Raw genomic sequence first — 14,109 nt, forward strand, 5'->3', positions numbered from 1 at the left:
AATCCATTTTTTTATTTTAAAAAATGTTATTACAGTCTCATATATTGATAAGAGTGTTGTGAGTGCCAGAACCAAAATGACATTTAGGCAGCCACAAAACAGGTGTTGGCACTCCATAATGATGAGTATTGCCACAAAAAACCCTATATGCAGAACAAACCAGGAGAGCAGTAATAAGTCAGATTAGTGAGCAGAAGAGCAAGATTCACATTAATATCATAGAAGCTCTATTAACTACATATATTGTCCAAACATACTCCCAAAGAGCTGAATGTTTTGTCCTAGGACAAACACTTAGTATTATATAGGTGTAAGGCTTACTGGATTTTCACTTTAAACTCTGTAAATCCTAATGGACACAATGATTTAGCCTCATACTTATAACATCTTTTTGCAGTTAATCACATGAGAAGGTATTATCACAGCAATTATAAACTATGACTCACAGAAGCTGAGTTTATTCTGTTTTGCCCTATGTATTATTTGAGTGAAATACTTCATCTTATAGGGGACGCGGGTGGCGCTGTGGGTTAAACCACAGAGCCTAGGACTTGCCGATCAGGTGGTCGGCGGTTCAAATCCCCGCAACGGGGTGAGCTCCCGTTGTTCAGTCCCAGCTCCTGCCAACCTAGCAGTTCGAAAGGACATCATAGTGCAAGTAGATAAATCTGGCGGGAAGGTAAATGGCGTTTCTGTGTGCTGCTCTGATTCGCCAGAAGCGGCTTAGTCATGCTGGCCACATGACCTGGAAGCTGTACACCAGCTCCCTCGGCCAGTAAAGCGAGTTGAGTGCGCAACACCAGAGTCGGTATTATTGTGCTGTATTTACATAGCACGTTGGACTTACAGCTAAGAATTCATCAATGCAAAAATGCTACATGGTAAAAAGAATTTGTTTTGGTCAGATGACAAAGCATCATAATTTTTTGGGGGAGAAGCAGAAGTCTGTATTCAATTGGAAAGCAAAATCTGAAAGTTGCACTCCGTGGGAACTTCCCAAGCATGATGTAATGGAAAGGTTACCATGACAAAATGATGAGCTAGCCAACTCGAAACCTTTATAAATGAAAGATGCAAGGATGTCTCAGCAGTTCTAGCACTTGTAGAACCTTAGTGGGACTTGCCCCCACTATGGTTATAGCTACTTAGCGAACTTCAATGTATACACAGCACAGAAGATTTCACCAGCAAACTTCAAAAAGCTATGTACCATACATTAAAACAACTGGAGGTGAGTCTGAATAGCCTACTGTTCTATGTATTGATGACTTTGATTGTTGTACAAGTTTACTTTACATAAGAATATTGTCTGTTTCTTCATATTTTTTTGCATTTTTATTTTAATGTTTGCAGTTTACAAGTATCTGGGACCCAAATAGTTTATTTGCTGTGGGCATGCTGGGTAAAATGTTGAAATCCTTTATATTCTAATAGCAGCACAGCTTCCTCTATTCTATCCTTTGCATACCTCATACCTTGCAGAAGGCTTGGTTGTGCTGGATGTGGCATGCAATTTGCACCAAATGTTGTTTGAGTTCTTTTTTTACAAAATGTGGCCATAGAGGTTGCAATAGAAGAGGCTATCTACAGTTTTACTGCTACAAAAACAGTAATAATTCCAGTTAGCTTCATATACACTAGTGGCTAAAATTGTGGAAACCTTTTTTAAAAAGCATATTTCCGAGGTTTGATGGCTCATAATGTAATGAATGATATGGTTTGAATGGACCGAAAATGGTTGAAGACCACCACCACAAAATAGATGCTGTTGATGAACTAATAATGAACTGTGTTGATCAAAAAGCTAATGGTATGTGCATGTTCTGGCCAAGTGAACAGAACACGCAAAGAAGTGTAAAGACTGGCTATACTACACTAGTTACAAACAATGAGTGTTGTAACATGCCAAAAGCTACTCAATATAAGTTCCGAACAATGAGTGTTGTGATATGCCAAGAACATGCCAAAGAAAGGGAGAAATGCCAAGATTCAGATGAACACCAAGAAGACTATATAAGACGAGACTTTTCAGATCAGTCTGTGTATCAGACGCAGATGGGATTCCCACTGTCTGGTCACCCATAGCTTTTACTGAACCTAATCAATTCAGTGAAGAGCCAGTGAGTATGGATGTGTGAATGAGTGCATATTCCCTGTCTTGTTATATGTTATGTTTGCCGGCACTCCTCAGTCTTTCCCATCACCATCTGATGGTTTTGGCCTGAGATGCTGATGCTTGAAGCAGGGACTTTTTGCATGGAAGGCATATGTGCTATTACCACTCAGTTATAGCTTCTCCCTTGTGCTCTCTTACGGGGGGGGGGGGGGACTGCACTAGGAAATAATTAAGGAGCCCCTACTCCCAGCTGTTATTTAAAAAGGGGAGATGGGACAGATGAAGATGTATTTAACATCATGTCTACTTTGGCCCCCAGTGGTAACTAGAATATATTGGCTCCATCTAAATGTCCACTTTCTGGCTGGTGCTTGCCATTAATGAATGGTCATTGACATTATGTTCCCTAAGGATTATCTCCAAATGACCACACAGAAAAAATAGAATCGTATCATTGTAGAGTTGGAAGGGACCCCAAGGGTCATCTAGTCCAACCCCTGCAATGCCGCGCTCACCCTGTTGGGGAAACATATTTTAATTTTAGATGTGGATTCATTGAACTAATTATTTTATACTTTTCAGAATAAAAGTAAAAAAACTGATGGACACTGAGGATGAAATTGCCATTGTGGGGATCGGATGCAATTTTCCTGGAGGTGAGCACTGCCCCTTTAAATTACATATTAAATATAAGTCAATGTGTAGTGGGTGCTACCAGAGATCTTTATATTAGAACTAACAGGGAATGTGATTATACTTCTAGTGCAATGATACAGCAGCATTCATATAGCAGCTTTTTAATGATCATAATCTGTATCGGCTCACGTGGGAAGGCTGAATCATGGATGCACACTTCTGATATACAGTTCTATGATAAAATAATATAGAATCATAATATCAGAACTGGAAGGGGCCAAGAGGGTCATCTAGTTTAACCCCCTGCAACGCAGGAATCATTTTGCCAAACATGGGGCTCAAAGCCATGACCCTAAGATTAAGAGTCTGATGCTCTACTGGCTGAGCTATCATGTTGAGTTATTTACTCAGAATTTTTTAATTGTCTTATACAATGGAACTTTGGTTTTTGAGCATCTCGGAAGACAAACGATTTGGAAGCCGAATGCCAAAAACCGGGAAGTGAATGCTTCCGTTTTCGAATGCGCCTCAGAAGTCGAACGGCTCTTCCAGAACGGATTACGTTTGACAACCGGTGTTCCATTGTAGTTTCTGTCAAACGAATCACACCAAAATAATTTAAGTTTCTATTTTAATAAATAAACTATTGGGAAGTAAATTCCAGCTATCTAAAATAATATATTTTCAACAGGTGAAGGAATTGATAATTTCTGGCGAGTTCTAGTAGAAGGCAGAAACTGTGTTGTAGAAATACCTCCGGAAAGATTTGAAACCAAAAGCTGGTATGATCCAGACAGTCACAAACCAGGAAAGACAAGCACAAGACATGCCGCTTTTACCAAAGAGTAAGTGTTAATGCTTAATCACACGATGGTGGAAAATAAACTGTGAATCAGCTCCAAGGAAACAGAACACTAAACTGTTTTTAATATTTTTTATTGTAAAGTAATTTGCCTAAACGTACACATTTGGTGTATGTTAAGGAAAATAGATAATACATTTCAAAGACACTTTTCTACGTGTGATGCCAGTCATTTTTTCATAGTAAGCAAAAATGGTTTTGGAGCTACAGGCTTGAAGCAGTTTGTTTTAGCTTAATATGATTGTCCCATAGACGGTACAATTCCAGATGAGTTCAATGGGCTTTGCTCCCAGGTTAACTGGGTATAGGATTGCAGCCTGAACTACATAACTATTTAAGTCAGTTTATTTGGAAATAGAATTTACTGCAAATTGTTTCTTAATCTTAATTACACAGTGTGTAAATTATTTTCAGAATCTGTGGCTACAGCATGTGGGTGGGTGAGATGGTGGACACTGGCTTAAAAGTAGCTTTGAAAAAGAATTGGATCATAGAAATTTGTCCATCAATGACTATTACTCAGGATAACTAAATGGAACAGCTATGAGTTTTTTGTTTTGTTTTTAATCCACAAATTTAAACTGTTTCAGTTTGTATTTTAATAGATGTGCAGTTGTTTCTTGAACATCTTAACCAGAATATTTTTTATATAACCTGTTTACTCATGGAGGTTTTTATTGTATTTCCCTTAACCATATGACAAATCCCATTTTATCTCATTTTTTGGCAATTAAAGTGTCTATTTGAACTGGGCTATCAACTTGTTTTGCTGCATCTACTTGTTTTATATATAAAACAATGAATGAATGAATGAACTTTATTACGGTCTCAGACCAGAATTAAAAAAGCATATAGATAAAATAGCAGTTAGGATTTTTTAACCAATAATTGTTAGAGCAAATGAGGACAAGGAAACAGGCATAGGATAAAACATTTGGATTAAACACGACCTAAAAGCAGCATTTGATACAGTCTCCAGAACCAACACACAAACACAGCTCTTAGAGTCAGGTGCAGCCACCTAGGACATCTAACAGACCCTATTAATACCTTCAAAGTGTAGCCTTATGAGGCTTTGCCCTCGGGTGGGAAAAATATTGCGCCTGGGAAAGGGAAGTGGGAGTCAACAGACACTCAAGGAATAGTTTCGGAGAAAAGGCTTTTATTTCTACCATCCATGAACTGGTAGAAGGAGCAAGTGTGATAAGTCACAAAAAGCATGCATGAGTTCACAATCATGTACACAAGCATATATAGCCCTTTCCAGTTCCCTCCCCCTTTCTCCTCCCTCAGGAGTTCCTCTGAGCATGAACAGAAAGCTGTTTTGGGACTATTGTGGACTCTTGGCACCCTTCCCAGGAAAAGGGGGGGTGAGAAGCCAAGGGGTTTTCAGCATGTTCAGATATGTTTCAATCTCTTGTTCTGGCATGGTTCCCGGACAGAAAGTAAGTTGCAATGTGGTTCTTTAGCAAGGCCAGAAGACATGAGAAAGGCCTGAGAAACAATGGACTGTTCTCTACCTTTGTTACAGCAGAGCGGAATGTTTCTGATGCTTAGCTGCTGAGAAAATGATTTTGAAAAGTTTTGAGAAGCTTTGAGCCTGCTTTGGTGGGGGGTGACTTCGGGCCTAGGTGAGGTCACCTGTCCTCACTTTCCTTCAAAAGGAGTCAGGCAAGGGTGCCTATTGGCCCCTCTACTATTTTTTATAATTTCTATCTAAATAACTTAGTATCTGCACTCAATGACTCAGAACTCCACCCGCCGAAGATTGCAAATCGGCATATTTCGGTCCTGCTATATGCCGATGATGCGGTAATTCTATCTAGAACCTCCATTGGACTCAAAAGAGCACTAAGAAAGCTCGCAACATACTGTGAAACTGAATGTCTCAAAAACAACTATCAAAAGACCAAGATACTCGCTTTTGGGGAAAAACCAAAGCTTAGAAGCTGGGAACGCCAAGGCCATAAACTAGAACAAGCCACAAACTACAAGTATCTAGGAATGGTGGTACAGGCCTCAGGAACCAACAAACTACACATAACCTCCATCGGGAGTTCAGCGGAAAAAACCGCAAATGGTATCCTTAAATTCTTCAGAGCACAAGGGGGCTTCTTGGTCCCCACAGCTCTAAAATTATACAAGGCCAAAACTTTGGCACAACTCCTCTATGGTTCCTTTTTGGGCCCGCCTTCCTCTGCTTTCTCCCCACTTGAGAGAGTTCAATTTATAAAACAATGTCCATAAGTTATCATCCAATTTTGAAAATAACTGCTTATAAGCAGTGAACACCTGAATACCACTTGTGAGGTAGCAGAAGAGGACTTTTGCCTTCCTACCCTGCTCAAAAGCTTTTCAGAAACATCTGTCTGCCCAATATTGCAAATAGGATGCTGGACTAGATAGGCCTTGATCCTAATGGCTGCTTAACCAGTCATAGGGTGGGTGGCTTGGAAGCCAGCCACAGCAAGCTCCTATCCCTGGGGAGCAACGCCTGAGCAAGGTGGTCGGCTATTGGGGAATTCCCAGGCTGGCTGCCAGGGATATATGGGCTTTCCTGCCATCTGTTTATTTGAATTTCATTTTATACAGTGTTTTGATAAGAGCTGAAACTAGTGTGGAATCTGAAATATTCAGGCATGTGCAACGTTATGACTAGGATCCAAAATCTAGAAGAAAGCCTCTTCCTTTTGTGGAAGGCCTGTTTCTGATTCAACAAAAGAGAGTAGTCCTAACTCTAAATAAGTCCTTTCATTTGCAAGAACTCTTGCACAAGACTTTGCACTAGCGCTTCTCAAAACCTTTGAGTGCCCCTCTGTATTCTAAAGCTTGTATCTTTATTTACCATGTGTTTAATATAGCCTTTTGCTAGTATAAAGGTTCAGAACAGCACCCCTACATTTTCTCCCTCTACTCATGGTACTTTGGATCCAATTCTACAAATATTTGTGTCCACTATCCTAAGCCACTGTTAAGTAGTGGCTCTAAATATTCTTCTATTTTCATTCTACCTTCCCCAAGAACAAATGACCAAATTATTAAAGCCTTTTATTTAAAAATGATTAATGGAAATAATTTTCTAGAAGTCAAAATATTTGATTGTCATATTAATGAATGTGCCATGAGTTGGTTGCATATTATTTTCTCCTACTTACAATGTTATTATCTGACTTCTGTTTTGTAGGTTTAATGCATTTGACAACAGACTTTTTGGAATTAATGATGTGGAAGCTGAGCGTATGGATCCCCAGCAGAAATTACTCCTGGAATGCACATATAGAGCACTGGAAGATGCAGGAGTCCCTAGAGAAAACATAAGTGGTTCAAAAACAGGGGTTTTTGTTGGTGAGATGATAATTTGAAGCTTAAAACAGTTGCACTAATTTAGGAGCATAGACTGGAACATATAGGGCTGGTCTACATAATTCTCTTAGGTTGCAATCCTATACACACTTAAAAAGGTAAAGGTAAAGGACCCATGGCAGTTAAGTCCAGTCGCGAACGACTCTGGGGGCGCAGCGCTCATATCTGCAGACAGTTTTTCTGGGTCAGGTGGCTAGCATGACTAAGCCACTTCTGGCGAAACCAGAGCAGCGCACGGAAATGCCGTTTACCTTCCCGCCGGAGTGTTACCTATTTATCTACTTGCACTTTGACGTGCTTTCAAACTGCTAGGTTGGCAGGAGCAGGGACTGAGCAATGGGAGCTCACCCCGTCACGGGGATTCGAACCCCCAACCCTAGGCTCAGTGGTTTAGACCACAGCACCACCCACGTCCACGTACTTACTTGGGAGTAAATCCCATTAGCTTAGATCCTACTCAGTTATGAATAGAATTTTCCTATTGTGGTGGTGTGTTAATGAAGTCTTATGAACACTTAAGGTTCATTTGCAGATCACTTAAAAACCCCAAAAAAGTGATTGGTAATGGTGAAATAGCTCCCAAATATACATCAGAACATTTGAAAAATGGGTTCAACATACCTATATTTATTGAACAAATGAACTTTAATTGATGTCAACAGGTAACACATGCTAATGTAATTCAGCCACTGTTAAAGACAATTGAGAGTATCTATTGCTGACTACACAATATTTTTGAAGAAAATGTGAAGTTGTCTAGACAGTAAATATAACCGTGCTTAAGAGCATTACAAGCTAAAGAAAGTTTAAACTGATATAACTCAAGAAACAAACATGTAACTATTGGTTACATGAACAGCACTGTTGATGGTGATTAATCAGTTACATGATTTGCAGTTTTAAAAAATAAAGTCTAGTGTATTAAGAGAGCTGTTGGACTTTATGATCATTAAAAGAACTTCTGTGACTATCAGCTGCTTTGAATAGAACATGTAAATATGGATTTTATAGTAAATAAAACACATAAATAATACTATGCTATAAAGCAACATTTATGCAGTATTTCCAATATTCAGTTCAAATTTGAGGAATAATACGGTTTTCATATTATTAGTGATGTATGTAAAACATTCTTGTAAAACATGATCATTTGTACAGCAACCCTGTTAGGTAGGTGAACTGCATTCAGATTTTATATACTGGAGACCTGCGGAGAGATTAGCAGAGAGCTAGGAAATGCAATTTATGGTGGATTTGTTATTTTTAACCCTAGTCTCACAACTCAAAGTCTATCCACTTAGCTGATCAGTACTCACAAACCTGAATAGCTGCATAGCATTCCCTTACGAAGATGACTCAATGAAAAGCCTAATCTTGTTGTGTAGATTGAAGCATGTTGTGTGTGGCAGATCTAGAGCAATAAATGCAATCAAGTTGTTCAGAATGAATACTGTACTCTCAATGTACTATGCTGGTAACACAGTACATCTTTGGTATTCACAGGTATGATGAATCAAGACTACAGGCTAATGAGTGGCAGAACCCCCACTGAAGCAAGCCACTACGATGGCACCGGGACAGCAATGAGCATAGCTGCTAACCGGATTTCATATACATTTAATCTGACTGGGCCATCGGTTGCCATTGACACGGCTTGCTCCTCATTTTCTTATGCTTTGCACTTTGCTTTGCATGCAATTAAACAAGGTAATGAGATCTAATAGTTTTCCACTCGTTCATATTCTTCCTTTCCTCTAAGGACCTCAAAGTGGCAAACAAGTCCCCACTGCACGCGATATTGCCTCTTATATTGCCTCTTATTCCCTATTTAGCAGCATCAGTTGCAAGGCACAGTAAAATATTGGAATATGTTTCTGGAAAGGTCTGAAGTTTGTATGTTGTGAAAGCCTTCCCCCCCCCCCAGAAAACCCCCAGCCTTCTGAAGGCCACAGGCACTCACAAATAAGACTGACATATTTCAAAGTATAATTCTGGGATTTATCTTGGTCTTCCTTATACTATGCTCATTGCGGACCAGTTATATTATGTCATGTCACACAGGGTGCATTTTGTAATTTAGGTATGTTGCCTCACAGACCATAAACTCCAGTAGGCAAGCACTGAATGGAAGTGAGAGAGAAAAGAGCTTATAGGAATGATGTAGCTAACCGTAAGTTAGGAAAATAATTTTATATTAATTTAGTGACAAGATGTAGACATTTGCTTTACTCACACTAGAACATTTTAAAGAGAACAACAGATTTCCCCTAACAAACAATGAGAGACTTACTGTTGCGTGTTGAGACCCCGAAACCACCCCTTCATTGATGAATAAGACACAAGGGCACAGGTATTAGGTTAAATGTTATTGGGCAAATTTAGGCCACAGCTTTATTGGTTACAGAATGTGAGCTTTATTGGCTTAGGCATTGGATTGACCCGACTACATCTGACTCCTGCTCGTCACACAGGGAGTCCAGTAAGGGTCAACAACGGATAGGGGGAACCCCGTCCATGCAAACCAACTCGAGGTAACCCAGGGTTCCTGATGGGGTCGTGGCATGGCCCTGGCCCTGCCCCAGGCTTCGGACAAGATTCACACCCCTGGATTCCTTTAACGGAATGCCCTTAAGCTTGGAGGGGCAGGTAAATGTGTATGTTTGTATATACCGATGTAATCTTTTCAGAAGACTAAATACTGAGCCTTATGCTGAACAGAAATGCATTCATTATTTTACCCTACAGGAGACTGTGAAGCTGCTCTTTGTGGAGGAGTGAGCTGCATAATGGAACCACAGGTCTTCGTCGCTCTTAGTAAGGCAAAGATGCTATCCCCTGAAGGAGTCAGCAAACCATTTTCTATAAAGGCCGATGGCTATGGAAGGGGAGAAGGTTGTGGAGTTATTTTGCTGAAATCGTTAAAGAAGGTATGAGTATAGACACGGGATTCACAAACTCCTGACTCTTAATTCATTAAACCTAGGAATTATGTCTAATTCTATTTATAAAATAGTCATAGCTGGTAGAATGCTCACCATGTCTCATAATCTTTGTTATAAGAGAGAGAGCATATCATAAAATGTTAACTGAGTTATATTGCACTGGCTGTGTTTGCCATCCCTATGTTTCACAACTTTAAGAAGCTTTATCTCTTTTCATCTTCTTTAAAATAGGCGCAGGAAGACTTCAGCAAAATATGGGGTGTCATCAGCGTGAGTGCAGTCAACCAGAATGGAAGATCCGTCACACCAATCACCAGACCATCTCAGGAGGAACAGGAGAAGTTGCTGCTCAGCATCTACCCAGAGCGTGTTGATCCATCTGTTGTGCAATATATTGAAGCACATGGCACAGGGACACCTGCAGGAGATCCTGTTGAGGCAGAGAGCTTAGGTAATGTCATTGGTCAAAAGAGGTCTCCTAATCTGCCCCCTCTCCAGATTGGCTCCGTTAAAGGGAACATTGGGCACACAGAGTCGGCTGCTGGGGCAGCAGGCTTAATCAAAGTTCTTCTCATGATGCACCATGGGAAGATAGTCCCATCCTTGCACTTTTCAGAGAGCACCAGCAGCATAAATACAGGGAAACTGAATCTCTCCATCCCAACAACAGTGGAGAAGTGGGAGGAGCCTGGTGAATACGGCAGAGTTGCTGGGATCAACTGTTTTGGATTTGGGGGCACCAATGCCCATGTGGTTGTCAGACAGTTTAAACAAACCCAGGTTATTTCTCCAGTCCGAAGGCCTGTCGAATTATTTGTCATTTCGGCAGCTTCAGGAAATTCTCTCAAACGAGCGATAGAAGACACAGCTAGGTACCTTAATACAAGTGACTCAGCGACACTCCCAAATCTGGCCTACACATCTGCTTGTAGAAGAAGCCATATAAACTACAAGTACAGAAAAGCATTTGTGGCATCTTCACTACAGAAACTAGAGCAACAGCTTTCCCCTGTGGCTGAACTGGAAACAGCTCCGCTGAAGAAACCACCACAATTAATTTTTGTATTCTCTGGTAACGGTCTGGATCTGAAAGGGATACCTGAGATATTGCTAAGGTCTGAGCCAGTGTTTAGAGACAAATGCAAAGAAATAGAAAGGCTGTTTCTAGAACATCTTCCCACAGGAATCCTAAAATCAAAAGAAAATGAATACAAAGATTTCTCCAGGCCTGAAGTTGCCCAGCCCTTACTCTTTACACTGCAGGTGGCCTTGGTTACACTCCTGCAACACTGGGGCATTAAGCCAATTGCTGCTGTTGGCCATTCAGTTGGCGAAGTAGCTGCTGCCCATTGTGCTGGCTTGATTTCCCTGGAAGATGCTGTCAAAGTCATCTACCACAGAAGCAGGCTACAGGCTAAAGTCACTGGAGGCAGAATGCTGGTGGTTGGCAACATTCCCGTTGCAGAAGTGTCAGCAGCCATTGGAGCATATTCCGGGAAAGTCTGTGTTGCAGCATTTAACAGTCCTTTGTCTTGCACCTTATCAGGAGATGAAACGTCTATCCATGCCATTCAGAAAGATCTGGCTGAGCACTTCAGTAAAAGAAACATATTTCTTCATGTTTTAAATGTGCCAGCTGCATATCACAGCCAAATGATGGATCCAGTACTAACTGAGATAGCAGACAATCTATCAGAATTAAAGAAAGGGAAGCCAGAGATTGACCTAATTTCGACAGCAACAGGGAAGGCCTTTTCAGATGGTGATTTTGTTACAGGCACCTACTGGGCCAGACAGGTTCGGGATCCTGTTTTTTTTGCAGAGGCTATAACAACTGCAGCAAAAAGCAGAGATGATCCTGTATTTGTGGAAATTGGTCCCCAGCGTGCACTGAAAAGATATATAATTGAAGCATTAGGGACACAAGCTAAAGTTTTTCCTTCCTTGCACCTTGACAAAGAATATATGACACTTCTCACACTTGTTAAAGGCCTTTTTGAATTGGGAGTCAATCCAGATTGGGAGCACATCTATGCAGGATATCAGGGTGTACCTGCAGCCTACCCCAGGTATCAATTTGATCATAAGAAGCTCATGTCATTTTTAAACAGGCTCCAGCAGCCAACTCAAACCAAGCTGAACGCAAACCACCTGTCAATTCATAATGTCAGCAACGGCAGTTCAGAATTCAAGCATTCCATATCTCAGACAGCGACTCCCTATTTGTACGAGCACAAGCTCAATGGTGTTGCTCTGGTTCCTGGTGCCTTTTTTGTTGAACTTGCTTTGTCAGCTGTGATGGCTAGCTCAGGAAGAAAGGAGCCCTTAAGTTTGTGTCAGATGAGCATGAAGTTTGAATCACCTTGTGTTTTAAGTGAAAATTCTCATGATTTGAAGCTAACAGTAGTATCACAAAAGGAAAAAAAAGATTTCAAAATACTGTCCTCATCTGGTGCAGTATATGTATCTGGACAGATCACATGGAACCAAGAAACCTTTCTTGAAGAAAATAACATTTCATATAGACATGTTTTTCAGCGTTGTAAATCAATGGTCAGAAAGGATGAAATATACGAAGCATTATCTCGTTTCGGATTTCAGTATGGTTCAGTATTCAAGCAGCTGAGTGATGTGTTTTATTTTGAAGAGCTGAAGGAAGCCATAACCATCCTTAAGGTGAACAAGCAAACCAGGGAAGAACTGCACAAGCATTTTATTCATCCAGTGATATTAGACTGCTTTCTGCAAATGACTGGTGTGATGACCACAAAAACCAGGAACAACTGTACAGGGTTTCCTTCCAACATAGGCAGCCTTGTAATTGTCCGACCTTTGGAAGAGGAAATGATGATATATCTGAAAACAAGTAAGTCTACTGAGAACTATTTAGAATTTTGTGGATGCTTCACAGATAAACAAGGCTCTGTTTTGGTTGAGATTAAACGTGTTGGGATCACTCTTCTGAAGAGAGCGTCCAATAGTGATGATGCTTTCCTTTTTGAAAATCAGTGGAAAGAGGTAACCCCTTCTCGGATTATCCAAACCTCAGGAGATGCACCCAGAGCTGCAGTGTTTGCTGACAAAATTGGAGTTTCTCAACAGCTCAAAAAATATTTACATAAAGATTCTAGGTTTTTGATGTATGAAGACTGGGAGCAATTACTGGTGTCAGGAAGCGCAAATTCAGCTGCTCAGGACAAAATTAGGCTAGAGGTACATGACTACAGTGATGTTTTGTTTATGTGGGGAATTCAAAGATCAAATGGAGAAAATCCTGAGAGTGTTGTTGCAAGCTTATCCAAATGTTGTGAAGCTTTCCGGCAACTTGTCGTTGCATTGAGAGAGAAGAACAGTCATGGTTCCATCAAGATAATTACATATAGAGCAACAGGCAGGACTGTAGACCACATTAACCCTGGCTTGGCCTTGTATGGGATGGTAAGATCCTGCATTCTTGAAGTTACTGAAATCACATTTCAGATTATTGATATCGTTTCAACAAGTACAATGGACATAGCAGTTTTAGCAGATGTTTTAGTAGAATATGAAGCAGATAAATATGCTGAAGTCTGGATTAATCAGGGGAGAATTTACACTTCTGAAATTAGATGTACACAGGTTGATGACTGGTCCTATAATGAGCCTTTTCAGTCTCTTCAAGAATCTGAGCTGTCAACTTTTTACACTTCTGAGCCTCATGAAGTAAGAAATCTATTTGCCGAGCCAGCTGACCACATTGAGATTTCTCTTGATAATCACAATGTTGAAGTGCAAGTTGAGAAAATAAGTATCCATTCTGAAGACTATTATCCTGTTAGTGTTTCCAGCTGTAACTTTGGAAACACATTATACTGGAATTCACAGACCATTGATAAATACAGGTTCTTGGCTCTGGACTACAGTGGGACGGTGGTTGCAACAGGCAGTGATGTAAAAAAGATCAAAGTGGGAGATCATATTGTTTCATGCTACCCAGTGGCTGCATCTTCAAGAATCAGGATTCCAGAAGCAGTGTGTTTCAAAACCCAGAAATTTCCATGTTTTCAAATTGTACCCTGTGTCTCCTTCTTCAGGATAGGATGGGAAATTTTGCACCAGATGTTACCAAAGATGAAACGGAATAGATTTTTAGGCATTATTTCTGATGAACCACAGTCGGTTTTGTGTAAAGTGCTTGCTTTGTCAGCTCA

The 14,109-nt window shown here is 40.4% G+C and overlaps 1 protein-coding gene across 1 annotated transcript in view; it reads left to right on the top strand.

Moving 5' to 3' along the window:
* Window positions 1–14,109, top strand: part of LOC309515861 (phenolphthiocerol synthesis polyketide synthase type I Pks15/1-like) — a gene marked incomplete at its 3' end in the record, with an annotated part of 14,548 nt that continues 439 nt past the window's right edge. Inside the window, exons 1-7 of the mRNA XM_082194075.1 lie at window positions 1–1,231; window positions 2,699–2,772; window positions 3,444–3,597; window positions 6,799–6,959; window positions 8,481–8,684; window positions 9,723–9,904; window positions 10,151–14,104. Coding sequence (XP_082050201.1) covers window positions 2,718–2,772; window positions 3,444–3,597; window positions 6,799–6,959; window positions 8,481–8,684; window positions 9,723–9,904; window positions 10,151–14,104 — 4,710 coding nt within the window. The 5' untranslated portion in view covers window positions 1–1,231; window positions 2,699–2,717. The remainder of the gene's footprint in view (window positions 1,232–2,698; window positions 2,773–3,443; window positions 3,598–6,798; window positions 6,960–8,480; window positions 8,685–9,722; window positions 9,905–10,150; window positions 14,105–14,109) is intronic.

The sequence above is a fragment of the Podarcis vaucheri genome, assembly GCF_965113315.1.
Source record: "Podarcis vaucheri genome assembly, chromosome: 12".
Taxonomy (NCBI): Eukaryota; Metazoa; Chordata; class Lepidosauria; order Squamata; family Lacertidae; genus Podarcis; species Podarcis vaucheri.